This window comes from Scyliorhinus torazame, chromosome 3 (genome assembly GCF_047496885.1).
Source record: "Scyliorhinus torazame isolate Kashiwa2021f chromosome 3, sScyTor2.1, whole genome shotgun sequence".
Taxonomy (NCBI): Eukaryota; Metazoa; Chordata; class Chondrichthyes; order Carcharhiniformes; family Scyliorhinidae; genus Scyliorhinus; species Scyliorhinus torazame.
This window is the reverse complement of record NC_092709.1, coordinates 266151985-266177776: the sequence shown is the minus strand read 5'-3', so window position 1 is coordinate 266177776 and position 25792 is coordinate 266151985. Positions and strand designations below refer to the sequence as shown.

Here is a 25792-nt window from a genome sequence, read left to right as displayed (position 1 = left end):
ATGAAGAATCAGGGGAAACGGGGGCGAGTGAAAATCTGCCAGTGAGTTTGGAGGGGAGTCCAGCAGGAGGAAAGATAGTGGGTGCAGGCTTGTTAAGTGGGGCCGCGCCCATTACTCTGGCCGAAGTGATGGCAGGGGAGTTTGAGCGGTTTTCTAAGCACTTTGACAAGAATCGCACGATGATGACCTCGCTCAAGTGGTGGGTGGATGAGACTCTTGCCCTGTGAAAGGGGGCTTTGGCAAAGTCATCGACAGAGGTGTGGGAGCAAGGAGAGGTATTGAAGGAAGTGGAGGAGGCGTTGTAACAACATAAGTGACTAGTTCACCTCGATAGGTGAGGAACTGCGGAGGGTGGTGGGAGTGCAACGAAGGACTGAGAGCCAAAATGGAGGACCGAGAGAACAGGTTCCAAAGGCTGAATTTAAGGATTGTGGGACTGTCTGAGGCGATGGAGGTCCAGAGGCCGACAAAGTACCCTGCAGAGATGTTTGGCGAGTTGATGGAAGAGGACCATCCCTCCCTCTAGAGTTGGACAGGGCTCACCAGTCGCTCTGGCTGAAACAAAAGGCGAACGAACCACTAAGAGCTGTGATGCTATGTTTCCACAACTATCAGGTGGAAGAAAAGGTGCTGAGATTGGCAACGCTGAACTGAGAGGCGAAGTGGGAAGGCATTGGTATTCAGATGGACCATGATCTCACGGCAGAACAGGCGAGAAGGTGGAACTTTAGGATCTAACGTTCCAGAGACATGCATTCTCCAGTCAGGAACAGGGTCCAAAAATAAATGGGGGGAAAATGCAGAAGTAAAATATACTTTGGGTTAGAATCGCTTTGCTGACTAAAGGATGATTTGCCAAATTAGGGAACTAGTGTTGAGAGACCGGACCAGACTCCAACATTTGTTAGGATACCGGACAAAAACCCCAAACAGTTTTTTTTAAGTTTGTAAAACTGAGAGGAAAGAAAACTTCGCCCAGGTGTGATGACTCTGACCAATCGGTATCTTTTATGTTAAACAAACTTTAATTTAAACACAGAATAAACCACATTAACACCAAAGAAAATAGTTTTACAATTATCAGATAAACAGTTCTTAAACACAAGGAAAAACTAAAATTTACAATCTATACCTGTTACTAACTCCAATTAAACCACTCCACACATTTCAATTGCCACTTATAAATATAGTTAACTAGGGCAGCATGGTGGCGCAATGGGTTAGCACTGCGGCCTCACGGCGCCGAGGTCCCAGGTTCGATCCCGGCTCTGGGTCACTGTCCGTGTGGAGTTTGCACATTCTCCCTGTGTTTGCGTGGGTTTCGCCCCCACAACCCAAAAATGTGCAAGCTAGGTGCATTGGCCATGCTAAATTGCCCCTTAATTGGAAAAAATGAATTGGGTACTCTAAATTTGTTCTAAATATATAATAAATAAATAAAGTTAACAGGTGGATTACTTGCCTGGTTATGGAGAGGTCTTTTGGAGGGAGAGATCCTTTCAGGAGCAGAGCCAATACACGTCTGCTCAACCGAGCAGCATTTGGCAAAAACTGCTGTTCAACTTAAAATCCTTCTGCCATGTTGTCAGACTCCCATCCTATGGCAGACTACAAAACTATCGACAGACCTGCCTTCTCCCATCCATTGCATAATCTGTATCCCACTAAGATGTCACATGATCTGCTTAGCTAGGTCTAACTGCAACCACATATAAATTACCTATTCTCCAGAGAATCTCCAGCAATCATAACAATATTGCATTAGCCCTCTACATGTAAACAAATAAATGGTTAGAATCAATCATTACAGTGTTAGCAGACACAGTCTGGATACCTTAACCTAGATTCTTTAATAATGCAACAAATATATATCGTAGCCCAGGCTTTTAACCCTTCCGCAACAGATACACAATATCTATGCCAATTTCTTAGATTCGTGCTAGGAGACATCCAAAGAATATTCCTGTTCTATGTTTCTTTTTGAAAGTGAATTATTTTTCTACAGAGCACTATCCACTGCCTTTCACCTTGTGGCAATATATGTATCTGACTATGTGTCACCACTACTTATTTTTCATTCTATTAACTAACAACTCACTTAATTTGGGCCAATTTGCTTGTCGTTTTACTGGATATTGCCTTTTTCTAGTCTAGTGCCCTTGCCTTTCTGAGCCCTCAGTTTCTTTTTATTGTGCACTAGTTTGACTGCCTGGTTACAGAAATGACAGTACAAGTATTGGAGAGATTACAGCAAAGGTTCACCAGGATAATACCACGGGTGAGAAACTAATCCGGGAAAGATACTTGAGGTAATTGAACCATTTCTGCTGGAGCCAAGAAGGCGAAGGGAGATTTAGGAGATTTGTGAAGATTGAATGGGACTTCCTTTGTGTGGGAGGGAAAGGTGGTTTCCTGCAGTTCAGGAGTATCTGATGAGGACCCTTCAGTTGAAATTTGTCAAAAATGAGGGGCTTGTAGAAATGTCATTACACATTTCATAGTTTGCAACAAGGAGTGGTTAAGGCAGAAACCCTTGTGTATTTTGAAGACAAAACTGAATAAATATTTGAGATAGGGGAAAATACAGAGCACTAGAAAAAGCCTCTGGGGTATTTCCATTAGTTTTGGATCAACCTCCATCAGCCAAACTTGCTACACCTGCTGTAACTTTCCATGGGCTTTCTCCAAGTGCAGTCTCTGAAGCTGATTTTGGTCAAAGATGCATTTTTATTAACCAGTACAAATAGAAGAGGCTACACATGGCTGAATATTCAAGGGGAAATATCTGTTTTTCTTTCACTAGACATACAGGGAACATTTGGAAGGACAGAAACACAAAAAGAAGGAAGCTGCCCTCAAAACTACTAATCAAAGCAGCAATACTGGGACAGCTCGTGGCATTCAAAATCAGCTGCGTTGTGAACTCTGTGATGTTTCTTGCACTGGAGCTGATGCTTATGCAGCTCATATTCGTGGAGCAAAGCATCAGAAGGTAAATGTTTTATAACCACCTTTTATTTGTGTAAATAGTTTCAGGTCTGGTAAGCAGTGTTAGTGTTTTGTCAATATAACTCCATGATTGAGCTTGAGGTTATCCAGATTTGGAGAAAAATTGTATCCATGGCTTTTCCTTATTTAATGATGATCTTTGATCAGGATCTTTGCTTTGCAATGACCGACTGACAAATGGAGGGTGGATGATAAAAAACAAAAACCAACAAATATGCTGCGTACATAGTCATAAATTCCAGAAGTTCTCAATGAGTCAGCCGTTCATTGCAAAGCAGTGATCCTGATCATTAGACAAGGAGAAGGCATGATTGCAATTTTTCTTCAAATCTGGACAACTATCTCGGGTTCAACTACTGATTTATGTTGACAAAAAACTAATATTTTTGTCCCTTTCCAAATGCTTACTAATGACACCCAGTTCTCCCTCACTGTCTTCTTTCTGGACCATTCCAGTGTCTCTGAATTGTCTAAATTGTTTGCCTGGTTTAGCTCAGTGGGCTAGACAGCTGGCTTGTAATGCAGAACAAGACCAGCAGCACGGGTTCAATTCACGTACCGGCTGAGAGAATTTTGAATTCTCCCTCTGTATACCTGAACAGGCGCTGGAATGTGACAACTAGGGGCTTTTCCTAGTAACTTCATTGCAGTGTTAATGTAAGCCTACTTGTGACAATAAAAATATTATTATGTACTGGATGAGCAGACTAAGTGTAAGAAGAATGAATCCATTGTCTTCTGCTCCCACTGCAAACTGTTCTTGACCCACCCACTCCATCCCTGTTTTTGACAACCATGAGGCTGAACTAGACTGTTGGCAACCTTGTTGTTGTACTTGACCACGTATCTGCGCCATCTTCAAGACTGCCTGTTTCCACCTCTGAAACTTTGCTGACTCCATCATGCTTCAGCACATCTGCCAAAACTCTCATGCCTTTATTACCTGTGAGTTTGACTATTCCAGTGCACTCCTGTCTAACCTTCCAACTTCAGTCAACTTGAGGTCATCTAAAGCTCTGCTGCACATGTCTAACTTGCATGAAGCCCTGTTCACTGTGCTCGCAGGCCTACATTTGTTCCTTTTTTGCAATGCCATAATTTTAAATTTCTCATCCTTTTTTAAAAAATTTCCCCATGGTCTCACCCCTACCTATCTCTACTACCTACTATAGCCCTCGGAGATATGTGCCCCTCGAATTCTTGCATCTTGGTGCAACTCCAATTTAATCACTCCCCCATTAGTGGTTGTGTCGTCAGCTGCTAAAGCCGTAACCTCCGAAATTCCCTACGTTAATCTCTTCACCTCTATTCCTCTTTTATTCACTCATTAATACTTTCATCTTTGGTGCAACCTTCCTGCCCTAATAAGTTGGAGCAGTTGGTTTATCAAGACTTGACAATGCAATTTGTAAAAACTGCTCCGGTAATGACCAAGCATGCACTTTTACAGCAAAGGTCTTTTAGTAATGAGCAGGCACCCTTGCTGATGGTGTTTTTCTATGAACCGAGGTATAACAAAAATGTGTTGTAGTATTATTATCACCGTACCTGAACTTGGGATGCTGTGGTCTAGGCCAAGTTAGCATAATTTTTTTTTAAAATAATTTTTATTAAGGTTTTCATAAATTATCAATAACAAAATGAAAAAGGAACCCAACAGGGTTAAGTACAAAACACAGTCTAGAAAAGCAACCCTCCATCCCCCCCCCATCCCCCCTGTACATAAATAATAAATTAACATTAACACCTCAACTTAACACAACAGGTATATACACCCCCTCAGACCCTCCAGTGTAAATAACAAAAACAAAAATAAAATGAAAATCGCTTATCGTCACAAGTAGGCTTCAAATGAAGTTGCTGTGAAAAGCCCCTAGTCGCCACATTCCAGCGCCTGTTCGGGGAGGCTGGTACGGGGAACCCGCGCCCCCCCCCCCCCCCCCCCCCCCCCCCCCCCACCCCACCCCACCCCGAGTTGCTGCTGTCATTGACCCAATGTCTACCGTTCTGCCAGGAAGTCTAAGAACGGTTGCCACCGCCTAAAGAACCCTTGTACCGACCCTCTCGAGGCGAATTTCACCCTCTCCAACTTAATAAACCCCGCCATATCGTTGGTCCAGGATTCCACGCTTGGGGGCCTCGCATCCTTCCACTGAAGAAGACACCTTTGCCTGGATACCAGGGACGCAAAGGCCAGAATACCGGCCTCTTTCGCCTCCTGCACTCCCGGCTCCTCTGCGACCCCAAATATTGCGAGCCCCCAGCCCGGTTTGACCCTGGATCCTACCACCCTCGACACCGTCCTCGCTACGCCCTTCCAAAATTCCTCCAGTGCTGGGCACACCCAGAACATATGGGTGTGATTTGCTGAGCTCCCTGAGCACCTAACACACCTGTTCTCAGCCCCAAAGAACCTGCTCATCCTTGTCCCGGTCATGTGTGCCCTGTGCAGCACCTTAAACTGTATGAGGCTGAGCCTCGCGCACGATGAGGAAGAGTTCACCCTCCCTAGGGCATCAGCCCACGTCCCTTCCTCAATCTCCTCTCCCAACTCCTTCTCCCACTTACCTTTCACCTCCACCACCGAGGCCTCCTTCGCCTCCTCCTCCTGCATCACCTGGTAAGTTTCCGAGACCTTCCCCACTCCCACCTACCCACCCGAGAGCACCCTGTCCTGTACTGTGTGTGGCAGCAGCCGTGGGAATTCTACCACCTGCCGCCTGGCAAACGCCCTTACCTGTAAGTACCTGAAGGTGTTCCCCGGGGGGAGCCCGTACTTCTCGGGACTGTTTAGCACAGGGCTAAATCGCTGGCTTTGAAAGCAGACCAAGCCAGGCCAGCAGCACGGTTCAATTCCCGTAACAGCCTCCCCGAACAGGCGCCGGAATGTGGCGACTAGGGGCTTTTCACAGTAACTTCATTTGAAGCCTACTTGTGACAATAAGCGATTTTCATTTTTTCATTTTCATTTCCTCCAGCTCACCCAGGCTCACGAACTTCTCGTCCACAAACCGGTCCCCCAACCTTCGTATCCCTGCCCTGTGCCACCCCGAAAACCCTCCATCTGTTCTCCCTGGGATGGACCGGTGGTTCCCCCCGTATTGGGGTCCACACCGAGGCCCCAACTCTCTCTTCCACCCCCCCCCCCCCCCGTGCTGCCTCCACTGCCCCCAGATTTTGAGGGCAGCCGCCACCACCGGGCTCGTGGTGTACCTCCTTGGAGGGAACGGCAGCGGCGCCATTGCCAGCGCCCCCAGTCTCGTACCCATATAAGATGCCGTCTCCAGCCTCTTCCAAGCAGCCCCTCCCCCTCCATCACCCACTTGCGCACCACCGTCGCATTGGCGGCCTAGTACCACAGAGGTTGGGTAGCGCCAGCCACCCCCTATCTCTACTCCGCTCCAGGAACACCCTCGGAGTCCCTCGTGCCCACACAAACCCCATTATACTCCTGTTGACCTGCCTAAAGAAGGCCATCGGGATAAACACGGGGAGGCACTGGAACAGGAACAAAAACCTTGGGAGTACCGTCATTTTGACTGACTGCACCCTACCCGCCAAGGACAGCGGCAACGCGTCCCACCTCTTGAACTCCTCTTCCATTTGCTCCACCAGCCTTGTGAAATTAAGCCTATGCAGGGCCCCCCAGCTCGTGGCCACCTGGACCCTCAAATAGCTGAAGCCCCTCTCCGCCCTTTGTAGTGGGAGCTCGCCAATCCCCCTCTCCTGGTCCCCTGGGTGAACCACGAACAGCTCGCTGTTCCCCATGTTGAGCTTGTACCCCGAAAAATCCACGAATTCCCGAAGGATCTTCATTACCTCCAGCATTCCCCCCCCCCCACCGGGTCCGCCACATATAGCAGCAAGTCGTCCGCATAGAGCGACACCCTATGCTCCTCCCCACCCCGCACCAACCCCCTCCAGTTCCTCGACTCCCTCAGTGCCATAGCCAGTGGTTCAATCGCCAGTGCGAAGAGCAGGGGGGACAGGGGACACCCCTGCCTCGTCCCTCGGTGCAACCGAAAGTACTGTTTGTGGCCACACTTCCCATCGGGACCTCATACAACAGCCTAACCCACCTGACAAACCCCTCCCCAAACCCAAACCTCTTCAGCACCTCCCACAGGTAGCCCCACTCTACCCTATCGAAGGCTTTCTCAGCGTCCATCTCCACCACTATCTCCGCCTCCCCCTCCCTCGCCGGCATCATGATAACGTTCAAAAGCCTCCGCACATTCGCGTTCAACTGTCTCCCCTTCACGAACCCCGTCTGGTCTTCGTGGATGATCTGCGGCACACAATCCTCAACCCTCGTGGCTAAGACCTTCGCCAGCACCTTGGCATCTACGTTTAGCAACGAAATTGGTCTGTAAGACCCACACTGCAGGGGATCCTTGTCCCGCTTCAGGATCAAGTAGATCAGTGCCCGGGACATTGTTGGGGGCAAAGCCCCCCCCCCCCCCCCCCCCCCCCCCCCCGCCGCCTCATTGAAGGTCCTAACTAGCAACGGGCCCAACAGGTCCATATTTTTTTTTTTTAGAATTCGACCGGGAAACGGTCTGGCCCCAGTGCCTACCCCGCCTGAATGCTTCCTATCCCTTTGGTCAGCTCCTCCAGTCCAATCCCGCCACCAGTCCCTCCACCTTCGGAAAGCTCAATTGGTCCAGGAAGCGGCACACCCCTTCCTCCTCCCATGGGGGTTCGGACCGGTACAATGCCTCATAAAAGTCCCTGAAGACCCCGTTGATGACAACCCCACTCTGCACCACACTCCCTCCCCTGTCCTTAACTCCCACGATCTCCCTAGCTGCGTCCCGCTTCCGAAGCTGATGCGCCAGCATCCGGCTTGCCTTTTCCCCATACTCGTAGATCGCCCCCTGGGCCTTCCTCCACTGCACCTCCGCCTTCCTGGTGGTCACCAGTTCGAATTCGGCCTGGAGGCTGCGCCACTTCCTCAACAATTCTTCCTCGGGCACCTCTGCATACCTCCTGTTGACCCTCACCATCTCCCCCACCAGCCTCTCCCTCTCCCCCCGCGCTCTCCTCTGCTTGTGGGCCCTAATGGAGATCAGCTCTCTCCTAACCACCGCCTTCAGCGCCTCCCATACCATCCCCACTCGGACCTCCCCGTTATCGTTGGCCTCCAGGTACCTCTCTATACTTACCCGGACCTGCTCACTCACCATCTCGACCGCCAACAGCCCCATCTCCAAGCGCCACAACGGGTGCTGGTCCCTCTCCTCCCCCAGCTCTGAGTCCAGCCAATGCAGGGCCTGGTCTGAAATGGCTATCGCTGAATACTCGGTATCCTCTACTCTCGCTATCGGCGCACAGCTCAAAATAAAAAAGTTGATTCGGGAATAAGCCTTATGGACATGAGAAGAATGAAAAATTCCCTAGCCCCCAGCCTTGCAAATCTCCAAGGGTCCACTCCTCCCATCTGGTCCATTAACCCCCTCAGCACTCTAGCCGCCGCCGGCTTCCTACCCGTCCTAGACCTGGAGCGATCCAGTGCCGGATCCAGCACCGTGTTAAAGTCTCCCCCCATTATCAGGCCCCCCACTTCCAAGTCTGGGATCCGACCCAACATGCGCCGCATAAAACCCGCATCGTCCCAATTCGGGGCATACACATTGACCAGTACCACCCTCTCTCCCTGCAGCTTACCACTTACCATTACGTACCTACCGCCATTGTCTATCACAATGCTTGACGCCTCAAATGACACCTTCTTTCCCACCAAGATCGCCACCCCTCGATTTTTGGCATCCAGCCCTGAATGAAACACCTGACCTACCTACCCGTTCCTCAATCTTACCTGGTCTGCCACCTTCAGATGTGTCTCCTGGAGCATAACCACATCCGCCTTCAGCCCCTTCAGGTGCGCGAACACGCGGGCCCGCTTGACCGGCCCATTCAGTCCCCTTACATTCCAGGTTATCGGCCGGATCAGGGGGCTACCCGTCCCCCTCCCCCGCCCACAAGCCATAACCCCTCCTCGGCCAGCCACGCGCCCGCAACCCACGCCCGGCCCTTTCCCCACGGCGGCAGACCCCCCCCCCCCCCCCCCCCCCCCCCCCACTCGCTCCAGCTCCCCCTTGACCATAGCAGCAGCAACTCTATTCTCCCCCCCCCCCCCCCGGGCTAGGACCAATCCTAGCTGTTTTACTCTTTCCCCCCCCCCCCCATTGCACTTCTGCAAGTCAGCTGACCCCAGCCACTCCCACCTCTCCTTCGACTCCTCCCATTGTGTGACACACCCTCCTCTTCCGTTCCCATCCATAGGCTCTCCCCCTCCCCCTTCCATCCTAAGCGCGGGAAACAACACTCGCTTCCCCGCCCCCTCCGGTCTTCAGCGCGGGAAAAAGCCCACTCTTTCCACCTACCCGGTCCCGCCATCTCTGACGCAGCTCCTTTCACAGGCCCAGTCCCCTCACCCCCGACTCGGGCCACCCCCTCCCCCACGGGGCCCCATCTCACCGCCAGCCATCCACCCATCTCACCGCCAGCCATCCACCCCTGTTCCATTTGCTTACCCCCCTCCATGAGCCCCCCCCCCCCCCCCCCGACCAACCCAACCAAAACAGTGCCCAAACCCGCCCTAACCACCCTCACCGACCAGAAAGAGAAAAAACACAAAAAAAGAAACGAGCAAAGGACCCCCCCCCCCCCCCCTCAAAAAGTAACATCAACCGCAGTCCCCAATCGCCCATCCCGACCCTCAGTCTGTGTCCAACCTCTCGGCCTGAACAAAGGCCCACGCCTCCTCCGGAGACTCAAAATAATGGTGCCGGTCCTTGTAGGTGACCCACAGTCGCGCCGGCTGCAACATGCCAAACTTCACCCCCTTCCAGTGCAGCACCGCCTTCGCTCGATTGTACCCGGCCCCCCTCTTCGCCACCTCCGCACTCCAGTCCTGGTATATTAGAACCTCCGCGTTCTCCCACCTGCTGCTCCTCTCCTTCTTGGCCCACCTGAGCACACACTCCCGATCAGCGAACTGATGAAACCGCACCAGCACCGCCCGCGGAGGCTCTTTAGCCTTGGGCCTCCTCGCCAGCACTCTATGGGCCCCTTCCAGCTCCAGGGGCCCCTGGAAGGAGCCTGCTCCCATCAGCGAGTACAAGATGGTGACCACATAGGCCCCCATGTCTGGCCCCTCCGGGAGGCCCAGAATCCGCAGATTCTTCCGCCTCGACCAATTCTCCATCTCCTCGAACCGCTCCTGCCATTTCTTGTGGAGAGCCTCGTGCGCCTCCACCTTTACCGCCAGGCCTAAGATCTCGTCCTCGTCGGGCCACGCGGATCACCACCCCCTGGGCCGTCTATGTCTCCAGCAGCTTAGCAATAGAAGCCTTCATTGGCTCTAGCAGGTCCGCTTTAATCTCTCTGAAGCAGCGCTGGATACGCTTGTGTTGCTCCTGCGCCCACTGCATCCACGCTGCCTGGTTTCTGCCCGCCGCCATTTTGTTCTTCTTCACTCGCACTTTCTTCTGGTCCACCACCACCTTTTTAGTCGCCCCGCTCCTGGTGAAAGCCATATACTATCGGGGAATTGTTGTAATCTCCTTCCCACACCGGGAAACGTCGAACAATTGCCGTTGGGGGCCCTGAAAAGAGTCCAAAAGTCTGTTTTTGCGGGAGCCGCCGAATGTGCGACTTAGCTCCGCATAGCCGCTCCCACAAAATTTTTAATCGAGCTTTGTAAGTCACCTTGATGGTAGGTTAATACAATCAAGCAATCCAAATGTAAGGTCATTCCACCCCACCCCACCCCATCTATATTTTTTTATGTAGACAATGATGGTGTGCACTTATTGTACATTTAACTTTTTGTTGAACTTTGTCATCATGTCACACCTGTTTACAAAAAAAAAAATCCTTTTAATTTTTTCGATTATTGGATTCCAAATATACCTCTTAAAGTGGAATAATTGGAAGGGATAATAATTTGACAGATGTAAAGCATTGAAAAAATGGGTTGAAATTGAACAAAGTTAACAAATAAAACTTGAGGTGGAAACAAGAGCCAGGCTGTGATTTAGTGAATTCTTTACACTGACGCTAATGAATTAGAACAAACAAGATGATAAAACTATTAGACCTGAAATGTATTTGGTTACTTTCCTTAAAAAAAAAAAGGCTGGCAAAACTAGAAAGCTGTGTTTTGTTGACGGGGGTCAGTTGGAGAAAACACAAGTTCTCCAGGTGATGGCGGAGGAAGAATGAGTGAATCATTGAGAAAAGGCAGAAAGGTTGGATTTACCGTATTCTGAGACATGAGAACTTGCTGAAGCAGATGTTTTAAGGAAGATTAGAGGGATGTAAGAGTATGATGATGTTGGACAATGTGAAATTGAAATAGGAGTCTGTGATAAGCAACTGAAGAGGAAAGCGCACGACCGCAAGATGTGGAGAAATGAGAAGAGCTTCCCATAGGTAGATTACTGCTCTTGTTTATGGTAACATACTTTGGTTAGAGTATGTAAACATTTTGATTTTTAAAATGAAGTCTTGCTTGATTTTAGCAGATGGTATTGTGTGTTTCATAATTCGAATACATTTTTCAAAACAATTTTGTCAAATTGTTCCATTTACAAAGTAACTTTATTGCCACTGTTGAGCAGCAAAGCAATTGTTTTTGTAATGATTTCATCCAGGTAGTCAAGTTACATACCAAACTTGGCAAGCCAATTCCCTCGACAGAACCTAGCATGGTGAGCCAGACGACAACCACAACTACAGCTGGAACTTCGATCAAGCCAACTCCTCTAAACCAACCCACAGGATCCAGCAGTGGTATGACTGCTGCAACTGCTACTGTCTCTACTACTGTAAAGCCAAATCAAGTGGCTGCTGTATCTGTCAATAATGTTGCTAACAAGCTATTTGCTGCAAAAAAAGCACCAACACCGAAGATAACTTTTGTTGGCAAGTACTCAAATTAAATTACTTTGATATTTTTAATTTAACAAGCTGTTCTCCTATTTGCTAACCTGTCGAGCACCAACAGAAGTGGGGCCGCACGGTAACACAGTGGTTAGCACTGTGGCTTCACAGCACCAGGGTCCCAGGTTCGATTCCCGGCTTGGGTCACTGTCTGTGCGGAGTCTGCACGTTCTCCCAGTGTCTGCGTGGGTTCCCTCCGGGTGCTCTGGTTTCCTCCCACAAGTCCCAAAGGACATGCTTGTTGGGTGATTTGGACAGTCTGAATTCTCCTTCGCCTGAGTGTGGCGAATAGGGGATTTTCACAGTAACTTCATTGCAGTGTTAATGTAAGCTTACTTGTGACAATACCAAAGATTATTATTATTATAAAGAGCACTATCTGACTATCCAATTACTGCATTTGGGATTGAAGGGAATGGAGGGAAAGAATGAAAAAAAGAATCCTAATTGATGCAAGAAGGTTTTCCTGATGATTCTGGATAGGAGCGAAAGCAATGGGGTAGTTGTTATGGGGGACGTTAACTTTCCAAATATTGACTGGAAACGCTATAGTTCGAGTACTTTAGATGAGTCCGTTTTTGTCATGTGTGCAGGAGGGTTTCCTGACACATTATGTAGATCGGCAAAAGAGAGGCGAGGCCATATTGGATTTGGTACTGGGTAATGAACCAGGACAGGTGTTAGATTTGGAGGTAGGTGAGCACTTTGGTGATAGCGACCACAATTCAATTACGTTTACTTTAGTGATGGAAAGCGATAGGTATATACCGCAGGGCAAGAGTTATATCTGGGGGAAAGGCAATAATGATGCGATGAGGCAAGACTTAGGATGCATCGGATGAAGAGGAAAACTGCAGGGGATGGGCACAATGGAAATGTGGAGCTTGTTCAAAGAACAGCTACTGCGTGTCCTTGATAAGTATGTACCTGTCAGGCATGGAGGAAGTGGTCGAGCGAGGGAACCGTGGTTTACTAAAGCAGTCGAAACACTTGTCAAGAGGAAGAAGGAGGCTTATGTAAAGATGAGACATGAAGGTTCAGTTAGGGTGCTCGAGAGTTACAAGTTAGCTAGGAAGGACCTAAAGAGAGAGCTAAGAAGAGCCAGGAGGGGACATGAGAAGTCTTTGGCAGGTAGGATCAAGGATAACCCTAAAGCTTTCTATAGATATGTTAGGAATAAAAGAATGTCTAGGGTAAGAGTAGGGCCAGTCAAGGACAGTCAAGGACAGTAGTGGAAAGTTGTGCGTGGAGTCCGAGGAGATAGGAAAGGTGCTAAATGAATATTTTTCGTCCGTATTCACACAGGAAAAAGACAATGTTGTCGAGGAGAATACTGAGATTCAGGCTACTAGACTAGAAGGGCTTGAGGTTCATAAGGAGGAGGTGTTAGCAATTCTGGAAAGTGTGAAAATAGATAAGTCACTGGGCCGATGGGATTTAGCCTAGGATTCTCTGGGAAGCTAGGGAGGAGATTGCTGAACCTTTGGCTTTGATCTTTAAGTCATCTTTGTCTGCAGGAATAGTGCCAGAAGACTGGAGGATAGAAAATGTTGTCCCCTTGTTCACGAAGGGGAGTAGAGACAACCTTGGTAACTATAGACCAGTGAGCCTTACTTCTGTTGTGGGCAAAATCTTGGAACGGTTTATAAGAGATAGGATGTATAATCATCTGGAAAGGAATAATTTGATTAGAGATAGTCAACACTGTTTTGTGAAGGGTAGGTCGTGCCTCACGAACCTTATTGAGTTCTTTGAGAAGGTGACCAAACAAGTGGATGAGGGTAAAGCAGTTGATGTGGTGTATATGGATTTCAGTAAAGCATTTGATAAGGTTCCCCACAGTAGGCTACTGCAGAAAATACGGAGGCATGGGATTCAGGGTGATTTAGCAGTTTGGATCAGAAATTGGCTAGCTGGAAGAAGACAATGGGTGGTGGTTGATGGGAAATGTTCAGACTGGAGTCCAATTACTAGTGGTGTACCACTAGGATCTGTTTTGGGGCTACTGCTGTTTGTCAATTTTATAAATGACCTGGAGGAGGGCGTAGAAGGATGGGTGAGTAAATTTGCAGATGACACTAAAGTCGGTGGAGTTGTGGGCAGTGCGGAAGGATGTTACAAGTTACAGAGGGACATAGATAAGCTGCAGCGCTGGGCTGAGGTGGCAAATGGAGTTTAATGCAGAAAAGTGTGAGATGATTAATTTTGGAAGGAATAACAGGAAGACAGAGTACTGGGCTAATGGTCAGATTCTTGGCAGTGTGGCTGAGCAGAGAGATCTGTGTCCATGTACATAGATCCCTGAAAGTTGCCACCCAGGTTGAGAGGGTTGTTAAGAAGGCGTACGGTGAAGGGGAGCCACGGTTCGGAGTGCAACGAAAATAAACGAGGTATTTAAGGCCTTCTATGAAGAGCTGTACAGATCCCAGCCCCCAGCGGGGGAAGAGGGTAAGAGACGATTCCTAGACCAGCTGAGATTCCCGAGGGTGGAGGAGCAAGAAGTGGCTGGTCTGGGGGCACCAATTGCATTGGAGGAGCTGAGCAAGGGTTTGGGGAGTACGCAGGCGGGGAAGGCCCCGGGGCCGGACGGATTCCCGGTGGAGTTCTACAGGAAGTACGTAGACCTGTTGGCCCCGTTATTAGTGAGGACCTTTAACGAGGCAAGAGAGGAGGGGACCCTACCTCCGACACTGTCGGAAGCGACAATTTTGTTGATCCTAAAGCGGGACAAGGACCCACTGCGATGTGGATCGTACAGGCCGATCTCGCTCCTTAATGTGGATGCAAAGTTGCTGGCAAAAGTGCTGGCCACGAGGATCAAGGACTGTGTCCCTGGGTGATTCATGAGGACCAGACAGGATTTGTAAAGGGTAGGCAGCTAAACACCAATGTGCGGCGGCTCTTAAACGTGATAATGATGCCATCGGTGGAGGGAGAAGCGGAGATAGTGGCACCTATGAACACGGAGAAGGCCTTTGACCGAGTAGAGTGGGAATACCTCTGGGAGGTGCTGCGTAGGTTTGGGTTCGGGGGAGGGTTTATCAGTTGGGTTAAGCTCCTTTACAGAGCCCCGGTGGCGAGTGTAGTGACAAACCGGCGGAGGTCGGAGTACTTTCGGCTGTACCGAGGGACGAGGCAGAGGTGCCCCCTGTCCCCCCTGTTGTTCGCATTGGCGATCGAACCATTGGCCATGTCATTGAGGGAGTCTAACAAATGGAGGGGGTTGGTCCGAGGGGGAGAAGAGCATCGGGTGTCGCTATATGCGGATGACCTGTTGCTGTACGTGGCGGATCCAATAGAGGGGATGGTGGAGGTCATGCAGACTCTAAGGGAGTTTGGGGCGTTTTCGGACTATAAGTTCAATGTAGGGAAGAGTGAGCTCTTTGTATTACAGGCGGGGGACCAAGAAAGAGGGATAGGGGACCTACCGCTGAGGAGGGCGGAGGGGAGCTTTCGGTATCTGGGGATCCAGATAGCCAGGAGCTGGGGGGCCCTACATAAACTGAATCTGACGAGGTTGGTGGAACAAATGGAGGAGGATTTTAAAAGATGGGACATGCTACCGCTCTCGCTGGCGGGTAGAGTGCAGTCGGTCAAAATGGTGGTCCTTCCAAGGTTTCTGTTTGTGTTTCAGTGCCTTCCCATCGTGATCACTAAGATCTTTTTTAAGAGAGTAGGCAGGAGTATTATGGGGTTTGTGTGGGCGAATAAGACCCCGAGGGTAAGGAGAGGGTTCCTGGAATGCAGTAGGGACCGAGGAGGGTTGGCACTGCCAAACCTGGGGAGCTACTACTGGGCAGCAAATGTGTTGATGATCCGCAAGTGGGTTATGGAGGGAGAGGGGGCGGCATAGAAGAGGATGGAGATGTCGTCCTGCAAAGGAACGGGTCTGGGGGCGTTGGTGATGGCACCGCTGCCGCTCTCGCCGACAAAGTATACCACGAGCCCGGTGGTGGCGGCAACGCTAAGGATCTGGGGCCAGTGGAGACGGCACAGGGGTGCAATGGGAGCATCGGTGTGGTCCCCGATCAGGGGTACCCATCGGTTTATCCCGGGGAAGTTGGACGGGGGTTTCCAGAGCTGGCATCGGGCGGGGATCAGAAGAATGGGGGACCTGTTCATTGACGGAACGTTTGCGAGCCGAGGGGCACTGGAGGAGAAGTTTGAGTTACCCCCGGGAAATGCCTTTAGATATATGCAGGTGAGGGCTTTTGTAAGGCGACAGGTGAGGGAATTCCCGTTGCTCCCGGCACAAGAAATTCAAGACGGTGATCTCAGGCGCATGGGTTGGGGTGGGTAAGGTGTCGGAAATACACCAGGAGATGAAAGAAGAAGGGGAAGCACTGGTAGAAGAGTTGAAGGGTAAATGGGAGGAGGAGCTGGGGGAGATCATCGAGGAAGGTATGTGGGCGGTTGCCCTAGGTAGTGTTAATTCCTCCTCCTCGTGTGCCAGGCTCAGCCTGATACAATTTAAGGTGGTTCACAGAGCTCACCTGACGGGGGCGAGGTTGAGCAGGTTCTTTGGGGTAGAGGACAGATGTGGAAGGTGCTCAGGGAGCCCGGCGAACCATGTCCATATGTTTTGGTCATGCCCGGCAGTAGAGGGGTTCTGGAGAGGAGTGGCGGGAGCAATATCTCAGGTGGTGAAAGTCCGGGTCAAGCCAAGCTGGGGGCTAGCAATATTTGGAGTAGTGGACGAGCCGGGAGTGCAGGAGGCGAAAGAGGCCGGCATTTTGGCCTTTGCGTCCCTAGTAGCCCGGCGAAGGATCTTGCTAATGTGGAAGGAGGTGAAGCCCCCCAGCGTGGAGGCCTGGATAAGCGATATGGCTGGGTTCATAAAGTTGGAGGGGATTAAGTTTGCCTTGAGAGGGTCTGCGCAGGGGTTCTACAGGCGGTGGCAACCGTTCCTAGACTATCTCGCGGAGCGTTAGAGGAAGGTCGGTCAGCAGCAGCAACCTGGGGGGAGGAAGTCCGGGGAGGGGGAGGGGGAGCTGCCTGGGGGGGTGGATGAGCAAGAGATAACATGAAGAGTCGGGGAAACTGCCACGAACGGGAGAGTGCCAGTGTACAAAGCTATGTAAATATACTATTTTGCCATGTATATATCTTGCTCCGCGCGATTTCTCGTTTCTTTTTTTTGTTACGGGGGGGGGGGGCGGTTATTGTTTGTAAGGGAGCAAAATTGTGTTAAAAAGTTAATAAATATATATATTTTTTTAAAAGGCGGCGTACGTGTGTTAGCCTTTATTGATAGAAGGATTGAGTTTCGGAGCCACGAGGTCATGTTGCAGCTATACAACACTCTGGTGCAGCCGCATTTGGAGTATTGCGTGCAATTCTGGTCGCCGCATTATAGGAAGGATGTGGAAGCATTGGAAAGGGTGCAGAGGAGATTTACCAGAATGTTGCCTGGTATGGAAGGAAGAGGGACTTGAGGCTGTTTTCGTTAGAGAGAAGAAGGTTAAGTGGTGACTTAATTGAGGCATACAAGATGATCAGAGGATTGGATAGGGTGGACAGTGAGAGCCTTTTTCCTCGGATGGTGATGTCTAGCACGAGGGGACATACCTTTAAATTGAGGGGAGATAGATATAAGACAGATGTCAGAGATAGGTTCTTTACTCAGAGAGTAGTAAGGGCGTGGAATGCCCTGCCTGCAACAATAGTGGACTCGCCAACACTAAGGGCATTCAAATGGTCATTGGATAGACATATGGACGATAAGGGAATAGTGTAGATGGGCTTTAGAGTGGTTTTACAGGTCGGCGCAACATCGAGGGCCAAAGGGCCTGTACTGCGCTGTTATGTTCTATGTTATACACAAAAGTCATCAGTGTTGGCAAAATCTATTGCGCTGAATGCCAATACTCTGTTTTCTTGGTAAATCTAGGCTGATAAATGTTACGATAATCAACAATCGGTGATGTAAATTGTATTTTAAGTTTCATTTGTTTAATTCCATTTATAACGTAAAATTACAGCAATTAGCCACTGTTCATGTACAAATTGCTCGACTTCTGGTGGTTGAATTATTTTCTAGGTGGTAACAAGCTGCAGACTACAGGAATGACCAATATCATTGAGGAAATCAAAACACCTGAAGTTAAAGTGGCAACACCACCAGTTCAAGAGACCAAATCTGAGGCAGTGGTGGAATCCATGACAACTCTTGCTGCGTTGCAGAGTGATGTTCAACCTGTTGGTCATGATTATGTGGAAGAGGTAATTTTATGGAGACTGTTGGTTCTCACTTTTTAACTTCACATTTACTACATTTGGGAGGTTACGAGGTATTTCTAAAAAATAGGGGTTGGGGGGGGAAGTATTGTCGGATTATGTCAATTTTATGCAGAATAATTAAACTCTTCTATGTATAGCAATGTGAAATATTAACTGGGAGTAAATCTAATTTGCATCCATACTTTATGCATATGTAACGGGTAAACTATTGAAATTTGGACTATATCATAGAACCGCTACAATGCAGAATGAGGCAATTCGGCCCATCGAGTCTGCACTGACCCTCTGAAAGTGCATCCTGCCTCGGTCCACTCCCCCGCCCCATCCCCACAACCCTGTAACCTCAACTAACCTGCACGTCTTTGGACTGTGGGAGCAAACCGGAGCACCCGGAGAAAACACTTGCAGACACGGGGAGAACATGTTAACTCCACACAGACAGTCACCCAAGGCCAGAATTGAACGCAGGTCTGTGGCGCTGAGAGGCAGGAGGAGGTGTAGTGTACATTATCACACCCTGTAAGCTGATGCCCAATCATACATGTTGCCAAAGACATTATTACATTGAGCCTGGAACATTTTGAATCATGTTGTGTGCCTTTCCTGCCAACAGTGCCCCCAACATGTACCAAACAGGAAAATGGGTGAGGCACTCTGCTCCCGCATACCCATTGAAAGTGCAGACCTCTCACGGGTGAAGGTTGAGACTGGTTTGTGTGCACCATCCTCCCAGATGTGTTCTATATAGCCTGTGAGAAGTGTCTGCACATGACAGTCCAGGCCAAGATCAGGAGCATTTAGCTTGTTTCAGCATGACTCCCCAAGTGTGAATCCCCACCTGAAACTGAAAAGTATTTCAACAGAATACCCTAGATATGCTTGTGTGAATAGTACAAGGGGACACACATTCATGGTGAAGGGAGATAGGTTCAGTGGAGATGTGCGGGGGAGGTTTTTACACTGGGTGGTGGTGGCATGGAATGCGCTGCCAAGTGAGGTGGTTGAGGCAGATAAGTTAGCGACCTTTAAGAAATATTTGGATGGACACGTGAACAGACGAGGTATAGAAGGTTATAGGCGGTTGGTTTTGATAGGACACGTGATCAGTGCAGGCTTGGAGGGCCAAAGGGTCTGTTCCTGTGCCGTACTGTTCTTTGTTGTTCTTAGCTTGGTGTGCCTTTACTGAGCAGTTCTTTAATCTCAGACTTCTTGGAAACTTCTACTAATTTCTCTAGTTTCCTTAACTAGCTGCTCTTCAGATCTTTGCACTTGTTTTCTTTATTACTCTGTTGTATGCTTTTCTTCCAGCAAAGCTGAGAGTTGTTCCCTCTCTAGTCTTCTGAACCTACTTTCGAGCTGTGACAGCTGCTTTCTCTCTCGCTACTTATCTCCAACTGCCCACAAATTAGCTGAACTAAAACTTAAAAGCTTCTCTACCTTACAAGGCTCCAGTTGCTAAGCAACACCCACATGCTTATGCCGTTTACTTATTCACACGCAGTTCTCTCTAAGCACAATAGAAACACAGTTGAAACTGACCTCACATACCTTTGTCTATCATGAATCTAACTATATGTTCTTACCTTCCAGGCACAGAAACATTAAATAAATCCACTTAAACTATACCTATTGCAAATGTTTACCAATACAAATATAAATCCCTTGAAACTATCTTTGTTTTCCTAACAGCACTCCTTTTAACATTTTATCTGTTCAGTTTATATTTTGAGTAGCTGAACAATATGCACCAGAAAGTTCCCAATTCTCCTTTGCAGAACTGGCTGATCTTGACTAGTGGAGTGGTAGGGATGTTGATGTTGAATTCAGTTTTGCTGCTTGAATTTCACAACCGATACTAGAAGTATGCAAATATAGGCATTAGATATGAATGGATTGGCAGCACGGTAGCACAAGTGGCTAGCACTGGCTTCACAGCGCCAGGGTCCCAGGTTTGATTCCCCGCTGGGTCACTGTCTGTGCGGAGTCTGCATGTTCTCCCCATGTTTGCGTGGGTTTCCTCCAGGTGCACCGGTTTCTTCCCACAGTCCAAAGACGTGCAGGTTAGGTGGATTGGCCATGATATATTGCCGTTAGTGACCAAAAGGTTTGGAGGGGTTATTGGGTTACGGGGATAGGGTGGAAGTGAAGGCTTAAGTGGGTCAGTGCAGACTCGATGGGCCGAATGGCCTCCTTCTGCACTGTATGTTCTATGATTGGATGTCTGAGATTTTCCCAGCTAACACTCAAAAATCTACCACATGAATAATCATAGTGCTGGGAGTCATGGTGCACACAGCTCTGAATCAAAGTTATGGATTCACATCTCGCTCTTGGAGTTGAGCACATATTCTCCGATAATACTTTTTACTGCTATATTGTTGGAGGTGCCATTTTTTCAATATGACCTAAAACTAAGTTCTTGATCAGGTGAACATTAAAGCCATTGGCATTTTCAAATGTCAGCAAGAAATTCTTTAATTTGGGTTACAGGATGACCGAAAACTAAACTTGTTTTTTTCCCATTTACTGTTTTTGGAATCTAACTGAATGTATCTGTCTCTTTTCTTGCTCTTGTACACTATGCTTCTTTATCGCAAGAAAGATTCACCACCTGTGGGTAGTGGGGACAAGGAGGCAAAATCATTGGGGGAGATCAGAAATATGTCTCTTTTTATAGGAACACTAAAATTGTATGTATACGTTTCTCCCCTTCACTTCCGTTTTCTTCCTTTAAAATCAGAACTGCCTTCAAAGGCCACTCAACCTATAGACTGTTGGAAAATTTGAAGTAGAAATTGCAATTGACAGTCATTCGCATTTTGAACTTTGAAAAGGGTGTGCATAGATGAAACATGAAGTTATTTTCCTTGTACCGAGACTGACCAGAGATCCATATGATCATATAAGGACTGAAAACCACTTCCAGGCTGAAGCCGATGGTATTCGCCTTGGACTTTTCAAATGTGTTATTTAACATAACACGTCAGCTAGTTGCTGTTCTTCAGTTAGTGCTACCTGAACAGGCAAACAGTACCTCAGTTTATTGTCTCAACCAAAAGAAGTCACTTTCCTCAGTATCTCACTGAAGTGTCAACCTAGAGTGCATATCTTTTTAAAAATTTAGAGTACCAAATTATTTTTTTCCAATTAAGGAGCATTTTAGAGCGGCCAATCCACCGACCCTGCACAGCTTTCGGTTGTGGGGGTGAGATCCACTCAGAATGGGGAGAATGTGCAAACTCCACACAGTGACCCAGGGCCGGGATCAAACCTGGGTCCGTGGCGCCGTGAGGCAGCAGTCATTCGCATACGCCAATGTGTTGAACCAAGATCCTGGGCGGCACGGTGGTGCAGTGGTTAGCACTGCTGCCTCACAATCTCGAGGACCTGGGTTTGATCCCGGCCCCAGGTCACTGTCCGTGTGGTGTTTGCACATTCTCCCTATGTCTGGGTGGGTCTCGCCCCCACAACCCAAAGATATAATAATCTTTATTGTCATAAGTAGGCTTACATTAACACTGCAATGAAGTTAATGTGAAAAGCCCCTCGTCACCACATTCCGGCACCTGTTCGGGTACACCCAGAGAGAGAATTCAGACTGACCAAATTACTTAACAGCATGTCTTTCGGGACTTGTGGGAGGAAACCCACGCAGACTGAGGGAGAACGGGCAGACTCCGCACAGACAGTGACCCAAGCCAGGAATCGAACCTGGGACCCTGTCGCTGTGAAGCAACACTGCTAACCACAGTGCTACCGCCCTTACTGCTGACATTCAATTTTCTTTGAAGAAGTCGATGAACGGTTGCCACCTCTGGGTGAACCCTTGAGTTGATCCTCTCAAGGTGAACTTGATTTTTTCCAGGCTGAGAAACCCTGCCATATCGCTGATCCACACCCCTGACTTCGGGGGCTTCGAGTCCCTCCGTCCCAGCAAAATCCATCTCCGGGCCACCACGGAGGAGAAGGCCAGGACATCGGCCTCCCTCCCCCTCTTGGTCCCCGGATCAGCCAATACCCCAAATATTGCCAGTTCTGGACTCTTGAGTTACCCTTCCTTCCAGGACTTCTGACATAACGTCTGCAAATCCCTGCCAGAATCCCCTCTATTTCGGACATGCCCAGAACACATGTACATGGTTAGCCGGGCTACCGCCCACATCTATCCTCCACCTTGTCAAAGAACCTGCTCATCTGGGCTACCGTCATGTGGGCCCTGTGGACCACTTTGAACTGGATAAGGCTAAATCTGGCACAGGACGAGGATGAATTGACTCTCTTCAAGGCTTTTTCCCACTTTTCCATTTCCAGCTCTCTTCCCAGCTCCTCTTCCCACTTCCGCTTCACCTCCCTGATCGGGGCCCCCTCCCACTATCAACTCCTTGTGTATCTCCGAAATCCTCCCCTCTCCAACCCCAGTTTTTGACATTACCTTATCCTGTAGTCCCCTCGGGGGGAGACGAGGAAAGCTCGGAACCTGCCTTCGTACAAAGTCCCGGACCTGAAGATATTGAAACCCACCCAGTAGCTCAAACTCCTCCAGTGCCTTCAAGGTCGGAATGCCCTGCTGGATAAATAAATCCCCAAATCTATCGATCCCTGCCTGCTGCCACCTCCTGAAGTCCCCATCCAGCCCCCCCAGGGCAAACTGGTGATTGTTACAAATCGGAGACCACACCAATTCCATGTGCTGCTTCCATTGCCCCCACACCCTTTAGGGCTGCCACCACCACAGGGCTTGTAGAGTACCGAGCCGGCGAGAATGGCAGGGGGGCCGTTAGTAAAGGCTCCAAACTCGTACCCTTGCAGGATGCCGCTTCCACTCGCTCCCAGGCCGACCCCTCCCCCACAACCACTTCCTGGCCATCGATATGTTGGCTGCCCAATAATAATTAATAAAGCTCGGGAGGGCCAGGCCCCCCTCTCCACGACCCCGCTCCAGGAGTGCCCTCTTTACTCATGGGGTTTTCCCCACCCACACCAAACCTGTAATCGCCACATTTATTTTTCTAAAAAAAGCCTTTGGGACAGAAATCAGAAGGCATTGAAAAAAGAAAAGCAGTCTTGGGAGGGCTGTCATCTTCACCATCTGGACCCTTCCCGGTAGCGTCAGCGGGAGCATGCCCCATCTGTGGAAATCCCTTTTCATTTGGTCGGCTGCTTTGCCCAGATTTAACTTGTGAAGCTGCTCCCAGTCTTTAGCCACTTGAATCCCTAAATATCTAAAACTCCCCGCCACCGCTTTAAAAGGTAACTCCCTCAGTCTCCTTTCCTTCCCCTGTGCCTGGATCACAAACATCTCGCTCTTTCCCATATTGTAGCCTGAAAATCGCCCAAATTCTCCTAGTATCTCCATGATTTCGGTCATTCCCCCCACTGGGTCTGTAACATAAAGCAGAAAGTTATCCGCATAGAGAGAAACCCTGTGCCCCACCCCCCTCACTATCCCCCACTACGTACGTTTAAAAGGGAAATTGGTCTGTACGATCTACAGCTCTCCGGGTCCATGTCTCACTTCAGGATGAGAGAGATTGATGTCTGTGATCGCGTTGTGGGAAGAACTCCCAACTCCTTGGATTCATTGAAAGCCTTAACTAACCGGTCCCACTAGCCCCGAAAACTTTTTATGAAATTCCACTGGGAATCCATCAGATCTCGGGGCCTTACCTGATTGCATTGCCCTCAATCCGTCTATCACTTCACTGAGCCCAATTGGGCTCCCAAGACTTCCACCAGCTCCTCAACTACTGTTGAGAACTCTAGCCTCTCCAGGAATTGGTTCATTCCCTCCTCCTCGCAGGGGGTTCCGACTCATATAAATGGCGATAGAATTCACGAAACACGTCATTAACTGCCCCCGGGTCCCTCACTACTTTCCCCCTCATATCCTTAATTTTTCCTATTTCTCTCGCCGCCTCCTGCTTCCTCAGCCAATGTGCCAACACCCTGCTAGCTTTCACCCCATATTCATATACTGCCCCTTTTACCCACCTCAGCTGCCCCTCCGCCTTGCCTGTGGAGAGGAGCCCAAAATCCATTTGAAGTCTCTGACGCTCCTTCAGGAGCTCCTCATTCAGAGACTCCGCATATCTCCTATCCACATGTAAGATTTCTCCTACTAGCCTGTCCAACTTCGCCCGTTCAGCCCTTTCCCTATGGTTCCGAATCGAAATATATACCCTTCTGATGACCGCTTTCAATGTCTCCCACACCACCACAGTCGCAGTCTCTCCTGTGTCGTTATTTTTTATATACCCCCGAATGGCCTCCCTCACACGCTCACAATACTTGTCGTCTGCTAACAGCCCCGCATCTAGCCTCCACTGTGGGCGCTGAGAATTTCCTGTGTTCACCTGTAGGTCTCGCCAATATGGTGCATGGTCCGATACTATGCTAGCAATGTTTTATCCAGTATAAAATTCGATCCTGGAGTATGCCTTGTGCACATGAGAGTAGAATGAATATTCCTTGCTCCTTGGCCACAAATCTCCACGGATATGTTTATTGGTTTTAAAGCTTAGAGGTATTTTGACATGTCTTTCTCCAAGGTGGTGCAATCAGGAGTACAGTCCTGCTTTATAATGTTGCACAAGCGGATTGCTAAGTTGATTCATTCTGGCAACTGGGTTGGATTATTGGCCAATTTTGTGTGCAGATGTAGTTTGTTGATCAAAAACTAACTCTTGTTTGCACTGGCGATTGAACCCCTGCCCATAGCATTGAGGGATTCCAGGAAGTGGAGGGGAGTACTCAGGGGGGGAGAAGAACACCGGGTATCTCTGTATGCGGATGATTTGTTGCTATATGTGGTGGATCCGGCGGAGGGGATGCCAGAGATAATGCGGATACTTGGGGAGTTTGGGGATTTTTCAGGGTATAAACTGAACATGGGGAAAAGTGAGTTGTTTGTGGTGCATCCAGGGGAGCAGAGCAGAGAGATAGAGGATTTACCGTTGAGGAAGGTAACCAGGGACTTCCGGTACTTGGGGATCCAGATAGCCAAGAATTGGGGTACATTACACAGGCTTAATTTAACGCGGATGGTGGAACAGATGGAGGAGGACTTTAAGAGATGGGACATGGTGTCCCTGTCATTGGCAGGTAGGGTGCAGGCGGTTAAAATGGTGGTCCTCCCGAGATTCCTTTTTGTGTTTCAGTGCCTCCCAGTGGTGGTCGCGAAGGCTTTTTAAAAAAGAATCGAGAAGAGTATTATGAGTTTTCTGTGGGCTGGGAAGACCCCGAGAGTGAGGAGGGGATTCTTGCAGCGTAGTAGGGACAGGGGGGGGGCTGGCACTACCGAGCCTAAGTGAGTACTACTGGGCCGCCAATGTTTCAATGGTGTGTAAGTGGATGGGAGAAGGGGAGGGAGTGGCGTGGAAGAGATTGGAGAGGGCGTCCTGCAGGGGGACTAGCCTACAAGCAATGGTGACGGCACCGTTGCCGTTCTCACCAAAGAAATACACCACAAGCCCGGTGGTGGTGGCTACATTGAAAATTTGGGGGCAGTGGAGACGGCATAGGGGAAGGACTGGAGCTTCGGTGCGGTCCCCGATAAGAAACAATCATAGGTTCGTTCCGGGGAGAATGGATGGGG

General features: G+C 49.2%; 1 protein-coding gene across 3 annotated transcripts in view; it reads left to right on the top strand.

The window, feature by feature from the left end:
* The window catches only part of zfr (zinc finger RNA binding protein), a 157426-nt gene that overhangs the window by 65910 nt on the left and 65724 nt on the right, over positions 1–25792 (top strand). For all 3 annotated transcript variants that reach the window (XM_072497212.1, XM_072497211.1, XM_072497213.1), the window contains exons 8-10: positions 2804–2992; positions 11670–11940; positions 17999–18180. In XM_072497212.1, the coding sequence (XP_072353313.1) occupies positions 2804–2992; positions 11670–11940; positions 17999–18180 (642 nt within the window). The remainder of the gene's footprint in view (positions 1–2803; positions 2993–11669; positions 11941–17998; positions 18181–25792) is intronic.